We start from the raw sequence: 17,918 nt of genomic DNA on the forward strand, positions 1-17,918 counted from the left end.
AACCTTCTAAGTCTTTGTCCTCTACCATTAACTCGCTGCATGATTGTGGTCCTGACTCTGTTTCTGTTTTCTTATCTGAAAAAGTAGAAATAGCAAGTATTCTTTCTCGCTAATCATTTCACAAAACATATAATGCTCCAAACGTATGTGATATGCTGCTGTGATTATTCTCCCTAGACTTTCACAGCACCTGACAACTCACAGATGTCAAGAAAGACTTGGTTTTCATTAAGATTTAACTCAGGTGTCAGACAGAGTGGCCTCTGCATATTAGAAAAACATGGCTGAGAACAGGGAGCTGGTTTCTTTATCTTCCTTTTTTTTCTTCGGTTGAATTTATTTCACAAACATGAAACAGGGACTTCCCTGGTGGCTCAGTGGTTAAGAATCCGCCTGCCAATGCAGGGGACACAGGTTCGATCCCTGGTCCAGGAAAATCCCACATGGCACGGAGCAACTAAGCCCGTGCGCCACAACTACTGAGCCTGCACTCGAGAGCCCGCATGCCACAACTACTGAAGCCCGTGTGCCTAGGGCCCGTGAGCCACAACTACTGAACCCATGAGCCACAACTGCTGAGCCTGCGCTCTAGAGCCCACGAGCCACAACTACTGAGCCCACGTGCCACAACTACTGAAGCCCGCACACCTAGAGCCCGTGCTCCACAACAAGAGAAGCCACTGCAGTGAGAAGCCTGTGCACTGCAACAAAGAGTAGCCCCCACTTGCCGCAACTAGAGAAAGCCTGCACGCAGCAATGAAGACCCAAAGCAGCCAGAAAAAAATAATTTTTTTTTTTTTTTTTAAAAACCATGAAACGGCACCTATTTTTCAGTCTTCCTTTAATCTTTCTTACTCGTTTCCTATAACTGACCCAGAACCCGGTCCCTGGGCAGCAAGAGAGGTGAGGGGGTACGCAAGCTGGCATGAATGTACAGAAGAGACATAAGAGCACCTGCTCTGGAATAGATGCTGTGATCTGTGGTGGGTGTGTGTATACTTACCACTGAGTGCTCCTGTGGAAGTGAACTGTTCAAAACGCTTGGAAAACAACAGTGAGTGTCAGATATGGACAAACGAGAAAGTAACACCTTCTGGGAATAAGCATCATGCTTCCTAAAACTGTTTAATAATTATTGCAAACGCCCAATCATTCCAATCCTGCCTCTGAAGTAGAAAAAGTACTCAGGGAACCAATATCTAGAAAGCCTTCTTCCCCTTTCTGGTTTGAAAAGCCGCCTTCACTTGTGAAGTTTCTGATCTCTGACTTACTCCGTGACTTGCTGCCAGGAGAGAGGCAGCCAGTTCCACCCCCCCACCCACCTACCTTGCCTCTCCTAAACCCTCAGAGCCCTGCCTACTTTGCTTGTCTCTGGATAAAATTTGCTCTAAAAGGAAAGCGAGTTACTTTCAGTGTCTACAGGACTGTCCGTGTAAAATGTTCCCATTAGTCTACAGCACTGAGTCAACGAGAAGCTTGTGAGAACAGCTAATCAGAAGCCTGTTAAAAGCCTCCCCGGCAACAAACTTTGCTGATTACTGGGCTGGCACTGCCTCTAGCAGGTTGGCTGGGGAAATGTAATGCCAGAAAGGTGGTGAGAGAGAGAGAAAGAGCAAGACAGGGAGAGAGAGGGAAAGAAAACAGTTTGGAAACCAAACAAAATTAATGTTAATAAATACACAGGAAAGGTATTTTGTTAAAAAAAATTTTTAAATACAAACAGATATTTTAGATCTAAATTGTTGTACACGGCAAGCCTATCCAGGACAGAGCTGCACGAAATTACCTTTGGTTTAAAATAAAAGCCAATGTACAGCACAGTATTTGTTCAAATGCAAGTCAAGGGCAAAGAGAGTTCTGTCCATTAAATTTTAAAGAAAACTCAAGCCTGAAAAATAATCAAAAAGAAAATGCAAACATAAAAGATAATGTGAAAGTCAAGGTAAATCTAATAAAGTAAACAAGGAGTAGGAAAAATGCAAACAAAGCAAGTTTCATCCCTAAATCTGGAGAAAGAAGGTAGTGGGTGCCCCGTATTTCCTAGGATCTGAATCGACACGTTGTTTTCACCCCTCTTCCTCTTCCTCAAACACATTTATAACTCTCTTCCCCCGAATACACTCACGCATATAGCCATCCAAATTTTGGACTTTAAACCTATTTTGTTTGCTTTTTTCTTTCGTGCTTGCAATTTTTACTTTTTTCATTTTGCTTTTTACTTTAGCCAAATCTGCTCCACCATCACCTTTTCCTGTCGGAGATGGACACCCACTGGCTAGCTACTGATCTAAGGCTTCCAGACTCCCTGTCTCAACTAAATCTTCCAGACATTCTGTTCTCCCAGGTGATTTTTTAAATTTCTGCCTCCCTCTGTCTGATTCTTCAACGTATCTCACTCCATGAGTCCCGGAGAGGTTTAAAGTCTTTACAGTATATACAGTCTGTTTTGCTAATATTTAAAATAAATTAGTGGTCTTATTTCTTTCTCTTCTGTGATCTCAGACATAAAATATAACTCGTGTCAATTCCTACACCAGACAAAGCAAAACGTGTAAAAGACCCATAGAACCGGGAGAGACTAAAGGCTTGCCAAGTAAAAAATTCTCTTTGGCCACAGATCCCACCAAAAAAAGTGATGGATTATTTGATTCTGATCACTAAATCAGGAGGTACCACAGTTCTTTAGTTTTCAGGTACTTCAAAATGCTTCAAGCTAAAATTTAGATATATAGAAAATCTTTATCCTAAATTTGGGTTGAATCTTTTGAAATCAAGAATCATTTTTTCTTCTTATTTTACACCTCCTGGTTTAAATCAATATGTATGGATTAATCACATTTTTTCTTACACTAGGAGATAGTTGGGTTAATGTCAATAAGTAAGATGTATCTAAGCCAAATATTTACTCTTTAAGCTTATTTAGGTGATGGGAAGGATATCAAAATGTATATTTTAGTGAAAGTGATAAATACATAACTCGAGACATAAATGCTAAGAAGCTAAGCAGCTATCCTAAAATCACTTGGAGGGTTTAAATACTCTAAAATTTCTAATAGAAGAATTCAGCAATACAAAAGCTACCAAAATAATAATTTTAACATAAGAACATGGACCTTAAAGCATTAGCTATATGTGTGTATAGTACCTAAAATAATAATTTAAACATAGAACATAAATCTTAAAGCATTATCTATATGTGTATATAGTACCTATCATTACAATTATTTAAAGTAGAATACTATACAGCATCAAACACTTCAAGAGAAGATAGATAATCTGGAATTAAGACAGTAGAAACCCATATGTTCAGGGTGAAATATTTGTCTTTAAGTCTCTTGCTATCTGAGCATGGACATAAACATTGGAAAGTACTGCTTCCCAAACAAGGGCTGAACTAAGATCTACCTGATAATAATTCAATTTATAAAAAAAAGAACTATGGCTGTCCACCAATTTTTGTGTTGGTCAAAGAGTCAAACTCTTTGCCTAAATTGCTTTTGCTATATGCAGGTAAATATCATATGTCTAGAGTAAAGACAAAACTAGAACTCAAAACACAAGTTTAGTAATGCTGACACTATCATTGTCAATAACCATGGGTTTGATCAGCTTCCTTGCCTTAAACTTATACTTAGCAGTAAATATTTTTTTCCTATATCAAATATGTGAATTTTATGATCTGGAACCTCAAGGAGTAATTTTTGCATGATGACTCATGTAACCAAGGCATAAAATCTCAAGTTAACTAATTATTGTCTTTTACAAAAGATGAGGTCCTAACTGATTCATTAAATCAAATAAAGATACAGACTCTAGTTTCTTGTCTGTTCCCTTTTATACTTAACACATACTTTAGAGATTCTCATAACATACATTCTACCAATAGGAAAACTTAGACCAAGATAGAATAAAGGACTGCTCCCAGCTGAGAAAGTTTACAACGGCAGGAAAGACAGGAGGAATACAATAAAAGATGCAGACTCTTACTCTGAGGTCCCTGGGCTGAGTTATATGATGCCCTGACTAGTGAGAGAAAACTTTTCAGCATCAAATAAGAAAAATCTTTAAATTTCTTAAAATCCAGATGAGAAATTAGAATTCAGTGATACTGGGTGATCACATAATTCAAAGGCTTGCATTGTGGCTTCTTTAAAAAACAATAACTAGTCTATACCAAGTGCCTATTGAGTGCTAGACACTTAGATTCCCATTGAGTCCTTATTGACTCCACATTACAGGTGGGTAAACAGCCAGGTGAAGTAATTTGACAGCTGCCCTGTAGGAGAACCATGATTTGGACCTGGTCTGTTCATGCTACACGACTCCTTAAAAAGCACTGGGAATTGCTCTTCTGCAAGAAGCTTTTAACATATATTTTTTAAATTCCTTTTGTGGCACTGAAGAAACATGGTTCCATCTAATAATTTATCTTTTGGATTTGTTTTTTTTCGATTTATTGTTCTCTTCCAAGACTTAACTCAGTCTTTTGACCGATGACCCAATGAGTTTTGTACCCACTCTTAAGTCCCTCCTAAAGATTCACATGTAAATAAGCTTTCCTTTTTCTCAAACAGGACAGATGTCTACAATAAATAAATACAAATATTTCCATTCAGAAAAAAGAGCTAAGTTTACTAGATCATCTGCTTTATTTTCTCTCTCCCTTTTACATCACATTCCTTGAATATATTCCTAAGAGTTGATCTGCCTAACCAATTGTTTGCTCCTTTGCTCCATGGGAGCTGGTTATGTACCCCAGTATTTTTTGAACATATTTTTAGGGGACATTAAAATATTATTTTTAAATTCAAACACAGTCGTGTCATGTCTGGGTAAACAAAAATGAGTCACTAATTAAAGCAGACTGCTTTCAATGGCACCTCCACTTTCAAAGTGCTCCCTCTATGGCCGCAGTTTAGTGCCTTTCCCCCTGTCTACCTGTCTGCATATTTCCTCATTCCCTGTGACTAAAAAAGACCCCCATGTGGCCAGCTGCCACCCAGCTCATAAGGAACTTTGGACTGAAAGCGACTCTTTGGAGAAAGACCTTTAATAAAGTCCGGGGGACGAGAGGGCGATCAAATGAATGGGGCCTCTCTCCATAGCACCCCCAGGGGCCCCCTAAGATAGCACCTGCCAGGACTCTGACCCAACTACAATGTCTGCGGAGCCATTTACCTGTTTCAGCGTCTCCCTGGGGCCCTGGGGCCGCGCAGTAACAGCAGTCCAAGAAGATGACATAGTTAAGAACATTGAAGAGCAGCCCTATGACTCCAGCGCTGAGAACCAGCAGTGGAGCCTCTGTCTTCTGGGGATCAATATACCTTTTGACGGCTTCAACCAGGATGCTGAACATCAGGGCCACGGCAAAAATGGAGTTGCCAAATGCTCCCACGACATCTGCCCGAAGAAAGCCAAACGTGCTCTTCCGGTGCTGTTTTATGCTGCTGGCCCTTACGCCAAAAAGACCAATGATCATGGAGATTAAGTGGGAAAGGACGGCGAAAGCATCGGAGGCCAACGAGAGGGAGTTGCCTATGTGGGAGATCACCAGCTCCATCACGAAAAGAAGGATGCTCACAACGCACATGAGGATTAAACGGAAGCTTCTGCCTGAGTATCGCCCCATGGTGCCCTGCTCTCCACTGCCCCTCTCCCTTTCCTGGGAAGGCTGAGCTCTTAGGGGAGCAGCTACAGATGTAGTGATTACAGTTCCTGGATAACTCTCCCCTTCAGCCTTTACAGCGCCTGTCATATTTGGAAATCACCTTTTACGGGCTGCTATAAAGCCATAAAACAGTTTAAAGGGCAATTAAGCAAGAGATGTCACGTGAGCGGGGACTTGCGGAAATCGAAGACACTGACTTCCAGATATGAACTTGAGGGCTTTCTTTTGTTTATTTGTTTTTGTGTATCGTTACAGAAGTTAAGACCCTCTGTGTTTGAATCACGCAGAAACTCACACGTAGCTGTGGCCTTCTCAGATTCCACGCTCCATGTTTGCAATAACTGCTCCAGTATTTGACATAAACAATCATATCTTGTTGACCTGCTGTGTAAATGGTTTTGAATTCTGTTTACTGCATGGAACAGGGAATATTCTAGGGTCACTAATCCAGACATTAGAGCTACAGTAAGTGAAAGACAAAGAAGAAGCTAGGGTGATTTTTTTTCTACTGCCTTGCCCACTGATCTGGAATGAACAAGCACCCTACTTCCAAACGTTCTCCATAAATAAGACAAGAAAAACATTCCTCATGTTCAGGAAAGATATAATACCTTTAAACTGGAGGACCTAAAGACATAACCCCAGTTAGTTTCAGGAAGAAGGCCAAATTCTAATTACTTGATTTAACTGATGCAAGGAAATTTTTTTGTTTTTAATCTTATCATCTGTCACTTATAACCCTTAAAGGTTTACCAGTTCCCGAACATCTAAAACAGTAGCAGCCTCTATTGTTTTGAGTAGACTGCCTACAGTCAATCCTTTAAAGAAATATAGTGAAATTACTATACCCAATATTTTCTGAATTTTAAGTCTGACTATGATGGTTAATTTTTTTTAAGGTTTTTTTTTAATTATGTGTAACACAGACAAAATTATTTAAGTCAATAAATTTTTAAGGAATTTCACATGTTCTGATTCTTTCCACTGCCAATCACCTTAGTTCCTCCAAACTCATAATCTTCAAGATAAAATAGCCCTTTCAAAAAGAAGTTATCATGTGAGTCAGCCCACAATTCTTTTAGTTAGGCTTCTTTGATCTCCAATGAAATATGGACACACTTCAAAATTCCCCACCTGTAATCTTTGGGATCCAATTTCCTCAAGCGATTTACTTTAGGACCATGTTTAGGGTCAGAAGATGGATCTGCATGGTTCTGAATTTGACACCCTCTAAAAATGTATTAGGTTCAAATCATATTCACTCCTAAGCCATCACACCCTAGAACAGTACAGATCATTGGGATATGCCAAAACCTAAGCTAAAAAGTTTGACTGTTAGGTTTTTCATAGTTTACTTGGCAGCTCTGTCTTGTAGCTCTTTCCCACAGATCTAACAGGTAGTTAGTTCTATGAGTAAAGGAAACCACACAGTTAATCTATGAGGCGTTTCCAATGATGTAGGTTTACAGAAAAATCCCTGATGGTTAATTTTATATGTCAAATTCACTGAGCTTCCAGGTGCCCAGACATTTGGTCAAACATTATTGTGAGTGTGTCTGTGAGGGTGTTTTTGGATGAGATTAACATTTGAGTCAGTAGACTGAGTAAAACAGATTGTCATCCTTAATGTCGGTGGGCCTCGCCCAATCAGTTGAAGGCTTGAACAGAACAAACTAGCTGACCCTCCTGCAAGTAAGGGAGGATTCCTCCTACTGACTGCCTTCAAGCTGGGACATTGGCTTTTTCTTACCTTCAGGCTCAAACCAAAAGATCAGCTCTTCCTATGTCTCGAGCCTGTGGGCTAGAACTACACCATTGGTTCTCCTGAGTCTCCTGCTCACCACGTAGATCTTGGGACCTTCTCAGCCTTCATAATCATGTGAGCCAATTCCTTTGAATAAGTCTATATTTATAGACACATCCAATTGGTTCTATTTATCTGGAGAACTTAGACTAACACACTGACTTTGACTAAAACCTGATACTTTAGATGCAGCCTTAATAATTTCCTTAGCATCTCATAAATAATCTCCAATTCAGTTGATAGTCTAACAGTGAGACTTCTAATACAACCAGGTTGTAAAAATTATTGCACTAAGACTATCTCGTTCACCCATTCATGCAACAAATACTGAGTTCCTACATGTCAGACACAGTTCTAGTCTCTGGGGAGAGAGCAGTGACCAAAACAGAGAAAAATCCCTGCCGTTATGAAGCTTACATTCTAATGGGGGAAGACATAGGTAATGAACAAAATAGATCATAAAACATATTGAATGTCAGCTGGTAATAAAAAATGATGGAGACGAAGCACAGAAGAGGGATAGAGTGTTGGCAAAGGGGTGAGGTTGTAATTTTAAATAAAGTGGTCAGCGAAGAATTTACTGAGATGTTCTTTGAGTAAAGGAGGTAAGAAACTGGGCCATGAAGACATCTGAAGAAGATCTTTCTAGGCAGAGGAAGCAATGGGCATAGGAAGTTCAAGGACCACCCAAAGAGTTCAGCACGGTTGAGGAGGAGTGACTGAGGGAGAGAAATAGAATATGAAGTCAGGGAGGTGATGGAGGGAGGGGGCAGATCATGTGGCGTCCTGAGACAGGAGATTATGGAGAAGAATGACAAGATCTAATTTATGTTTTAAAAGAATAATTGGATCCCATGTTGAGATTCCATGGGGCAGAGGTACCAGTTAGGGGGCTGTTGGCAATAATCTAAAGAAAATATGGGCGACTTAGACCAGGTAGGAAGTGGGAATATCCAGGCAGAACCAGCTATATAACTCATGGTTCTAGTACAATGGCAGTGCAGGATCCCTTGTTCAAAAATTACTGAGTTTTTAAATGGTGCAGCCACTATGGAAAACAGTATGGCAGTTCCTCAAAAAATTGAAAATAGAAGTGTCATATGATCCAGTAATCCCACTTCTGGGTATATATTCAAAAGAATTGAAAGCAGAGTCTCAAAGGGATATTTGTACACCTATGTTCACAGCAGCACTATTCTCAATAGCCAAGAGACGGAAGAAACCCAAGTGTCCATTGACAGAAGAAAGGATAAACAAAATGTGATCTATACATACAATGGAATATTACTCCATCTTAAAAAGGAAGGAAACTTTGACACACGTTACAGCATAGAAGAACCTTGAGGATATTATTATGCCCTGTGAAATAAGCCAGTCACAAAAAGACATGTTGTGTGATACCAATTATATGGGCTATCTAACATAGTCAAATTCATAGAAACAGAAAGTAGAATGATGGTAGCCAGGGGCTGAGTGGAGGAGGGCGTGAGGGAGTTGTTGCTTAAAGGGTTTTGAGTTTCAGTTTTACAAGATGAAAAAGATCTGGTGATTGGTTGCCCAACAGTGTAAACATACTCAACACTGAAGTGTACACTTAAAAATGATTAAGATGATAAACTTTATGTTATTTTATCACAATTAAATTTTTTACCCTATTCAAAGTTTCAACACAGCAACAGCAGAGCATTAAAGCAATCCCAGGGCCCTGAATATATCCAGGATATATTTGAAGTTAGAGTCAACAGCATTGGCTGAGCAATTGGATGTGAGGTACGAGAGAAAGAGAACAGTCAAGGTGACACTAAGGGTTTTGGCCTAGAAGAATGCCATTGCAACTGAGATGAAGGTAAAACAAAGGTGACAGTTGTAGGAACAGAGTGGGAGCAAGAGGTGGAAATGACGTCGTTTGATGTATCTATTAGACATCCAAGTTGAAGCGCTAAGTAGGGAGTTAAACAAGGGGGTCTGGAGTTCAGAGGAGATGGATAGGCTGGGAATACATGATCTTGAGAATTGACAATATACAGATTTAAAAGCCATAAGACTGCCTGAGATAACCAAGGAAATGAGAGAAAATAGAAAAAGAAGATACAAACAGATAAGAGGGAGGGACCAGAGGGATGAAAGGGAAAATTGGAGAGTACAGTATTCTGAAGGCCAAGAAAGAATGTGCTTCAAAGAGGAGGAGAAAGGATTAATCTCCAAAATTTACAAGCAGCTCATGCAGCTCAATATCAAAACAGCAAACAACCCAATCCAAAAATGGGCAGAAGACCTAAATAGACATTTCTCCAAAGAAGATATACACATTGCCAACAAACACATGAAAGAATGCTCAACATCATTAATCATTAGAGAAATGCAAATCAAAACTACAATGAGATATCATCTCACACCGGTCAGAATGGCCATCATCAAAAAATCTACAAACAATAAATGCTGGAGAGGGTGTGGAGAAAAGGGAACCCTCTTGCACTGTTGGTGGGAATGTAAATTGATACAGCCACTATGGAGAACAGTATGGAGGTTCCTTAAAAAACTAAAAATAGAACTACCATACGACCCAGCAATCCCACTACTGGGCATATACCCTGAGAAAACCATAATTCAAAAAGAGTCATGTACCACAATGTTCATTTTAGCTCTATTTACAGTAGCCAGGACATGGAAGCAACCTAAGTGTCCATCAACAGATGAATGGATAAAGAAGATGTGGCACATATATACAATGGAATATTACTCAGCCATAAAAAGAAATGAAATGGAGGTATTTGTAATGAGGTGGATGGAGTTAGAGTCTGTCATACAGAGTGAAGTGAGTCAGAAAGAGAAAAAGAAATACAGTATGCTAACACATATATATGGAATCTAAGAAAAAAAAAAAAAAAAAAGGTCATGAAGAACCTAGTGGCAAGACGGGAATAAAGACACAGACCTACTAGAGAATGGACTTGAGGATATGGGGAGGGGGAGGGGTGAGATGTGAGAGAGTGTCATGGACATATATACACTACCAAATGTAAAATAGATAGCTAGTGGGAAGCAGCCACATAGCACAGGGAGATCAGCTCGGTGCTTTGTGACCACCTAGAGGGGTGGGATAGGGAGGGTGGGAGGGAGGGAGATGCAAGAGGGAAGAGATATGGGAACATATGTATATGTATAACTGATTCACTTTGTTATAAAGCAGAAAGTAACACACCATTGTAAAGCAATTATACTTCAATAAAGATGTTTAAAAAAAAAGATGTGGCACATATATACAATGGAATATTACTCAGCCATAAAAAGAAACGAAACTGAGTTTTTTGTAGTGAGGTGGATGGACTCAGAGTCTGTCATAGAGAGTGAAGTAAGTCAGAAAGAGAAAAACAAATACAGTATGCTAACACATATATATGGAATCTAAGAAAAAAAAATGGTCATGAAGAACCTAGGGGCAAGACAGGAATAAAGACACAGACCTACTAGAGAATGGACTTGAGGATATGGGGAGGGGGAAGGGTAAGCTGTGACAAAGTGAGAGAGTGGCATGGACATATATACACTACCAAACGTAAAATAGATATCTAGTGGGAAGCAGCCGCATAGCACAGGGAGATCAGCTCGGTGCTTTGTGACCACCTAGAGGGGTGGGATAGGGAGGGTGGGAGGGAGGGAGACGCAAGAGGGAAGAGATATGGGAACATATGTATATGTATAACTGATTCACTTTGTTATAAAGCAGAAACTAACACACCATTGTAAAGCAATTATACTCCATTAAAGATGTTAAAAAAAAAAAGAGGAGGAGAGAACCAGCTGAGTCAAATGTTGAGAGGGCAAGAAACATGAGGACTGGGAATGACGACTGGATTTAACCACATGGAGGCCATTGGTGACCTTAGCAAGAGGGCAAACATGAAGTGGGTTCAAGAGAACAGAGAGGAGAAATCAGAGATGGCAAGTACAGACAATTCTTTCAAGGAATTTTACGGTAAAGCAAAAGGAATATGGAGCCAAGAAAGGGTATTTTTAGGTTGGGGAAGATAGCCGCACATTTGTAAGCTGATGGAAAGATCCAGTAGTGAAAGAAGATGTGATGACACATGGGGAGGGTTGCTGAAGTGCCACCATTGAGAAGGCCAGAGGGGATGAGAGGACAAATGCACAAGAGGAGGGGTTGCCCTTTGCTATGAGAAGTTCATCTGCCTAAATAGACATTTCTCCAAAGAAGACATACAGATGACCAGCAAGCACATGAAAAATGCTCAACATCGCTAATTATTAGAGAAATGCAAATCAAAACTACAATGTGATATCACCTCACACTGGTCAGAATGGCCATTATTAAAAAATCTACAAATAACGAATGCTCGAGTGGGTGTGGAGAAAAGGGAACCCTCCTACACTCTTGGTGGGAGTGTAAATTGGTGCAGCCCTATGGAGAACAGTGTGGAGGGTCCTTAAAAAGCTAAAAATAGAACTACCATATGATCCAGCAATCTCACTCCTGGGCATACATAGGGACAAAAACATAATTCAAAAAGATTCATGTACCCCTATGTTCCTAGCAGCACTATTCACAATAGCCAAGACATGGAAACAACCTACATGTCCATCGACAGATGAATGGATAAAGAAGATGTGGTACATATATACAATGGAATATCACTCAACCTTAAAAAAGAAGGAAATAATGCCATTTGCAGTAACATGGATGGACCTAGAGATTACCATACTAAGTTAGAAAGAGAAAGATAAATACCATATGATATCACTTATATGTGGAATCTAAAATAAGACACAAATGAACATATCTATGAAACAGACTCACAGACATAGAGAACAGACTTGTGGTTGCCAAGGGGGAGGGGGAAGGGAAGTATTGGGAGTTTGGGATTAGCAGATGCAAACTATTATATATAGGATGGATAAACAACAAGGTCCTACTGTACAGCACAGGGAACTATATTCAGTATCCTGGGATAAACCATTATGGAAAAGAATATGAAAAAGAGTATAACTGGGTCACTTTGTTGTACAGCAGAAATTAACACAACATTGTAAATCATATACTATACTTCAATAAAATAAATTTAAAAAAAAGAAGACGGTTTGTCTGAAACAGCAGAGAAGGAAGATATACGGACATATGAGTGGGGTAGATGTGGTGGAGGGTTCTGTTCATATTTTCTCTATCTTAGTGAAATAGAAATCAAGATGATCAACCAAAAGTCAGAAGGGGGAAGTATGGAAAAATCCCAGGAGAAAAAAGTTATGAAATAATTGTCCAGGAGAGTGGAGAAAATGAATGAATGAGGGAAATATAATACGATTACCTATTTAGCACATATAAAGTAACCCCGATGCGAACACTGTCACCAGCCTGTTAAACCCCAAGCTCCTCACTCATTCAGCAGGTATTTCTCAATCACAAAATTTGGTTTTGGTGACATACTTCAAATATATTTGAAATACCCCTATTACGTGAGACTTATTTAATAGGATCTTTTTATATCATTTCAGTACTATTGATGTTCCAAGCTCTTAAATCTTCCAGTAAAGTTGAACAAAGCCACTGGTTTAACATCACCTACTGAGCCATAGAAATGTGTTTGTATTTGTTATATTAAGCCTGATGGGTGTGGCAGAATAGGGTAGTTTAATTTTCCAGCTGTTAACATCTCAAGTGTAGGGTAGTTCTCAGTGTGCTACTATTGGCAAGGATCATCTCATGACGTGTCAGTGTCATTGTCACTAGGCAATGGCCTCCTACCATTGCTCCATCTCCGTGTCCACTTGATTGCCTGATTTTCCACCTAAAATAGAACACCTTTGAGGAGATAAAGCCAAGAAAGGGAAAAAGCATGTTTGGTTTAACTCACTACTGTCTGCTCTGGCACTTTGTACAAAACAAGCACTCAATTTATTAAAGAAATAAATGGCTAGCCTTTTCTAGACGTAGTAAAAATGACAAAGGGCCGAAGATATGTTTGAAAATAACAGGGTAGGGGTAGCTGCCTCCCCAAACTTTTGATGCTCCTGACAGCCGCTGAACACCATAGTTATATGACAAATGACTAGTATCAATATTTATAACTAAAATCGAATATAAGTAGGGTGATATATCCACACTCTCTAGCCATAATGCCGTGTTTCTGCTTGTCTTACGGAGTGTTCCACTGCTGCTGATCTTAAGACTCGAAGCCTCTCCAGTAGCAGCCAAATGAGTTGCTGTTAATGTCCAATTCTCATAAGGGCTTCATGTGACTTACTGGCATAATTACGAACTTTTTTTTTTTTTGGTCTGTGTTGGGTCTTCGTTGCTGTGCGTGGGCTTTCTCTAGTTGCGGCGAGCGGGGGCTACTCTTCGTTGCGGTGCGCGGGCTCCTCATTGCAGTGGCTTCTCTTGTTGTGGAGCACAGGCTCTAGGCGCACGGGCTTCAGTAGTTGCAGCACGTGGGCTCAGTAGTTGTGGCTCGCGGGCTCAGTAGTTGCGGCATGTGGGCCCTAGAGCTAGAGGGCTTCAGTAGTTGCAGTATGTGGGCTCCGTAGCTCCGCAGCATGTGGAATCTTCCCGGACTAGGGATCGAACCCACGTGCCCTGCATTGGCAGGCGGATTCTTAACCACTGCGCCACCAGGGAAGTCCAGGAACTATTTTAAACACACTGTCATGGATAAACTAGAGATTGCTAACACGTGATCTATACCAGAAATCCCAGTGAGCAGAGCCAGTAGTAAATACACCTTGACTTGTTTTCTTTTTGCAAACCACGAACACTAGGCACACAATTACTTTTGTGGCTATCAGTCGGGTATCTAGTTAGTGGCTGTGGTCTGCAAGTAAAAACTGGTGATTATTTCTTAAAGGATATTGTTTGGAGTCAGGTTTATACACTCTTGAAAAGCACCACCACGCTTAAGGTGTCTGAAAGAGTTCTGATATTTTAGCTGAACCTCAATTTAAGAAAACAGACAATTTATCACATGTAGATTTGGGGTGAAGTATTCCTTCCTTAGCATAACTACTTACTGTAGAGTTCCTTTAAATAGTGGATTCCCTTAAAGGAGCAAAGGTCAAGCTTTTCTGTGATCAGCTCTACTTATCTGAAGCTTCAAAAAATAGCCTGGGGATTTATCTTTGCGTCAGAGATGGCCACCTCCAAAATGGCCAGGGGCTACAGAACAAAATGTTATGAGTCTTTGATCTACTTTTCAGGCTTTTGTCAGGGACTGGCTAAAAAAACCCTTGTCCATGAAAGCATTTGTTAGTTTGCAGAAAAACAAAAACCAAAAAAAAAATCCCTAGGCACTAAGGTAGTAACTGTTAACTAGAGCTGTATACAAGGAACAACTTCCAGGTGACCCTGCATCACTGCCATAACTAACATTAGCTATTATTATGTGCTAGGTATTGTTCTGAGTACTTTATAAGGTAGAGTAACTATGAAATAGATATTAGACTTCGTCTCCATTTTACAACTGAAGGAATAGGGAGCTTACACAGCTACTAAGGGCAGAAAAACAAGATAAAGCATCCTGAACTGCCATAAATCTATAAGAAATACTGATTCTGAGTACAAAAGTGTGGCCCAGATATTTATCTCATTAAGCTAGGCATATGAATACACATGCTCAAAACATTGATCTTGAAAGCATGCTGTATTTAATCTTTCATTTGACAATTTCTCACCAACTTAAGGACAGTTTTGCTGTGTTCTCATACACAGCAGATACTTTGAAAGGCTTTGCATATGTTGTTCCTTCTGCCTGGAATGTTCTTCCTCTTCTGTTTATTAAAATTCTACTCACCCTTCAAAACACAGCTCGAATTTCCTCTTTTTGAAGCTTTGCCCTTTATTGGTATATTTATCACTACCAAGTGGGAAAGCATATTGGAGCAGGGCCCTGAAATAAGGAGCTATACCAAGTCGACTAGAAATGAGGGATAAAAGGCATTTCAGGCAAAGGGCCAGAGGTGAGAAATAGCGTGTTGTTTTTAGGAAATCCCAAATGGTTAGGTTGCAAAGGACTCTGCTGGATTGGTTGAAAAGGAGACTGGAGACAGGTAGGCTGAACCAGAATAGGCTAAAGGGTTTACATTTTATCCTGTTAGTGATTGATGGTGAGTCACGAAGGGATTTTAAGGGGAAGAAAAACATCTTAATAAACTGTACACTAGAAAAAAAAAAGCCTGTGGAAATGTGGAATCTGGCCTGGAGATGAAACTGGAGGCCAGTATAGTAATCAGCATAAGAGGAAACAGGCAAGAAGGCAATCCAGATCTGTGACAGGGTGGACCCAAGAGACATCAGAAGTAGTAGCCGTATGTTTTACAGCCAACTGATAATAAGGGCTGCTGGGGTGCTGGAGGGGCTGACTGGGAGGACTCTTGGGGTTCTGGTTTAGGTTACTGGGTCCATTTTGGTAACACTGACCTTTCAGGCAGGAAGTACTGTAGGAGGAACAGGTCTGGGAGTCGAGAGTGAAATGAGGTTTCTGAGACAGGCGGCCCTGAAATGCTGATGAACACTCAAGAAAATCCAGGATGCAGTTGGAATGGAGGTCTAGAGGTCAGACTGGGCGATAAAAATGTTGGAGTCATCATCCTATTAATGCAATTTGAAACCGTGGGGTGAGATAAGGCTGATCAGGGAGCCTAAGAAGAGGACCAAGTAGGGACACTGAGCACTGATGTCTAAGAAGCAGGCCAAGGAAGGGAAGCCAGTGGGAGACACGTGACGGAGAAAAAGAGGCAGAAAGGTAGCAGGGCAAGTCACGGGAGTAATTTTAGTAAACAGGAGAAACGTGTTACAGCAGCAGAACTGCAGCAGAGAGCTATGGTAAGACAAGGAACGAAGAAGTTAGCTCTGGGCAGGAGTGGCAGCGTGAGCTCTGTGAGAACAGTGGTGCGGTGGAGGCAGGAGCAGCGCGAGGGAGAACGCAAAATAGGAAGCAGAGAGGTGAGGAGGGCTGACCACTCTCTCAGAAAGCATGACTGGTTTTTTGAAGACGCCATAGTAACTACGAGACACAAGAGGGAGAGAGGAGCTCAGTAGACATCTTTTTTGTTACATTCGTGGTTGTGTTTTGCTTTTTAATCAGAAAGATTTAGGGCAATTTTAAATTCAGTAGGAGTTATGGAAAAGAAGTACACCAACAGAGAAGAAACAGAAAACCGGTGGTTCAAGGTCTGAAACATGAGGGATACTTAGATCAGAGCAGTTATCGTCACCTCTTCATAGGAATTTCTCTGTAGCATAGAATTCAGGTATTTCGGAAACAAATGAATACATGGAACAGTATTAGTTCATGATATTTATTACTGGGGTTGTTTACAGAAAAATCTCTTTTCTACTATTTAGGCATAAGAATAGGTATTTTTCTCATGTGACCTCCTTTTAGATCCTTTATTTAAAAAAAAAAATCATAAAACTGTCTATATCTGGGAAGATAATAGTATCAACTTTTTAAAAAGTGAGGAGGGTTGGAGACAGGGTTTTGTCTTATCCCTTAGTAACTACGACCAAACAAGGTGTAGTACTTGGCAGGGTTCTTGCCGCAGATGCACTGGGCTCCAGGCTGCAGCTCACAGAGTGGTCTGAAGGGGATGCAAAGGCTTTTAGCTCCCATCGACGGGGCACCAGGTTCAAGATCTTGATCCCTGAAATTAAAAACAAATAAGAATTCCATTCTTTTATGCCATACATTTCTATTCTTTTTCACTGCAATACCTCGTGGGTTTTATCTGTTACATGTAATTATCTTACCTGGCAGTGGTCTTTTTGATCCAATCTTCACAGTCCATTTCCCCACAGAATGGAATCTGAGCAATCTAATAAGGAAAAACGTTCAGTATTTACATTCTGTAAAAGGAACATTTGAGTTCTCTATTAAACCTATAAGCAAAAAGGATAGGTCTCCCAGTCTTTTTCAGGCCATGGTACTTTTGCAAACCTGCTAGCAACTCTGCTCAGAGGTACTCAAGATAACAAAGAATGTCTTTCACTATCCCAAACCCACACATCATATAACATCCGGATGTAACAAAGAATTTTTGCAATACACTTAAATGTCCAAATAAACTGGCTGCAACATAGTGCTGAAGAGAAGGAACAAAGGGTGAATTTCGAATCTTTTTCATTTCAAATTTGCACTGCTGCCTGCTCTACCTGGCCACGTGGTTACAAGGAGGACAGAGGGGAAAGGACAAATAGTAAACTGATTTTTAAGCTGTTGTTAAAATAACAATTAACAATCAAGCAAACCTCACTTTATACATCCTTATAAAAAAAAACCGTGCTGTTTTTAACATGTTATAGGTAAGTGAATCATTTTTCAAGTCCAAGGGTATTTTAAAAGTAAAAAAAAAAAAATCAAAAATCATTTTGTATCAGAAACAAAAACCTCTCAAATTTTCTTTCATAGACCATATAGAATAATAGGCAGTGGGACTTCCCTG

General features: G+C 40.1%; 2 protein-coding genes across 2 annotated transcripts in view; both read right to left on the reverse strand.

Annotated features, from left to right (window-relative positions):
* SLC30A10 (solute carrier family 30 member 10) overlaps positions 1-5,629 on the reverse strand; it is a 41,459-nt gene extending 35,830 nt beyond the window's left edge. Inside the window, exon 1 of the mRNA XM_061185321.1 lies at positions 5,179-5,629. Coding sequence (XP_061041304.1) covers positions 5,179-5,629 — 451 coding nt within the window. The remainder of the gene's footprint in view (positions 1-5,178) is intronic.
* Positions 5,630-16,852: 11,223 nt separating this feature from the next.
* EPRS1 (glutamyl-prolyl-tRNA synthetase 1) overlaps positions 16,853-17,918 on the reverse strand; it is a 67,093-nt gene continuing 66,027 nt past the window's right edge. The window contains exons 31-32 of the mRNA XM_061187304.1: positions 17,227-17,291; positions 16,853-17,120 (exon numbers count right to left, since the gene is read on the reverse strand). Coding sequence (XP_061043287.1) covers positions 16,970-17,120; positions 17,227-17,291 — 216 coding nt within the window. The 3' untranslated portion in view covers positions 16,853-16,969. The remainder of the gene's footprint in view (positions 17,121-17,226; positions 17,292-17,918) is intronic.

This window comes from Eubalaena glacialis, chromosome 3 (genome assembly GCF_028564815.1).
Source record: "Eubalaena glacialis isolate mEubGla1 chromosome 3, mEubGla1.1.hap2.+ XY, whole genome shotgun sequence".
Classification (NCBI taxonomy): Eukaryota; Metazoa; Chordata; class Mammalia; order Artiodactyla; family Balaenidae; genus Eubalaena; species Eubalaena glacialis.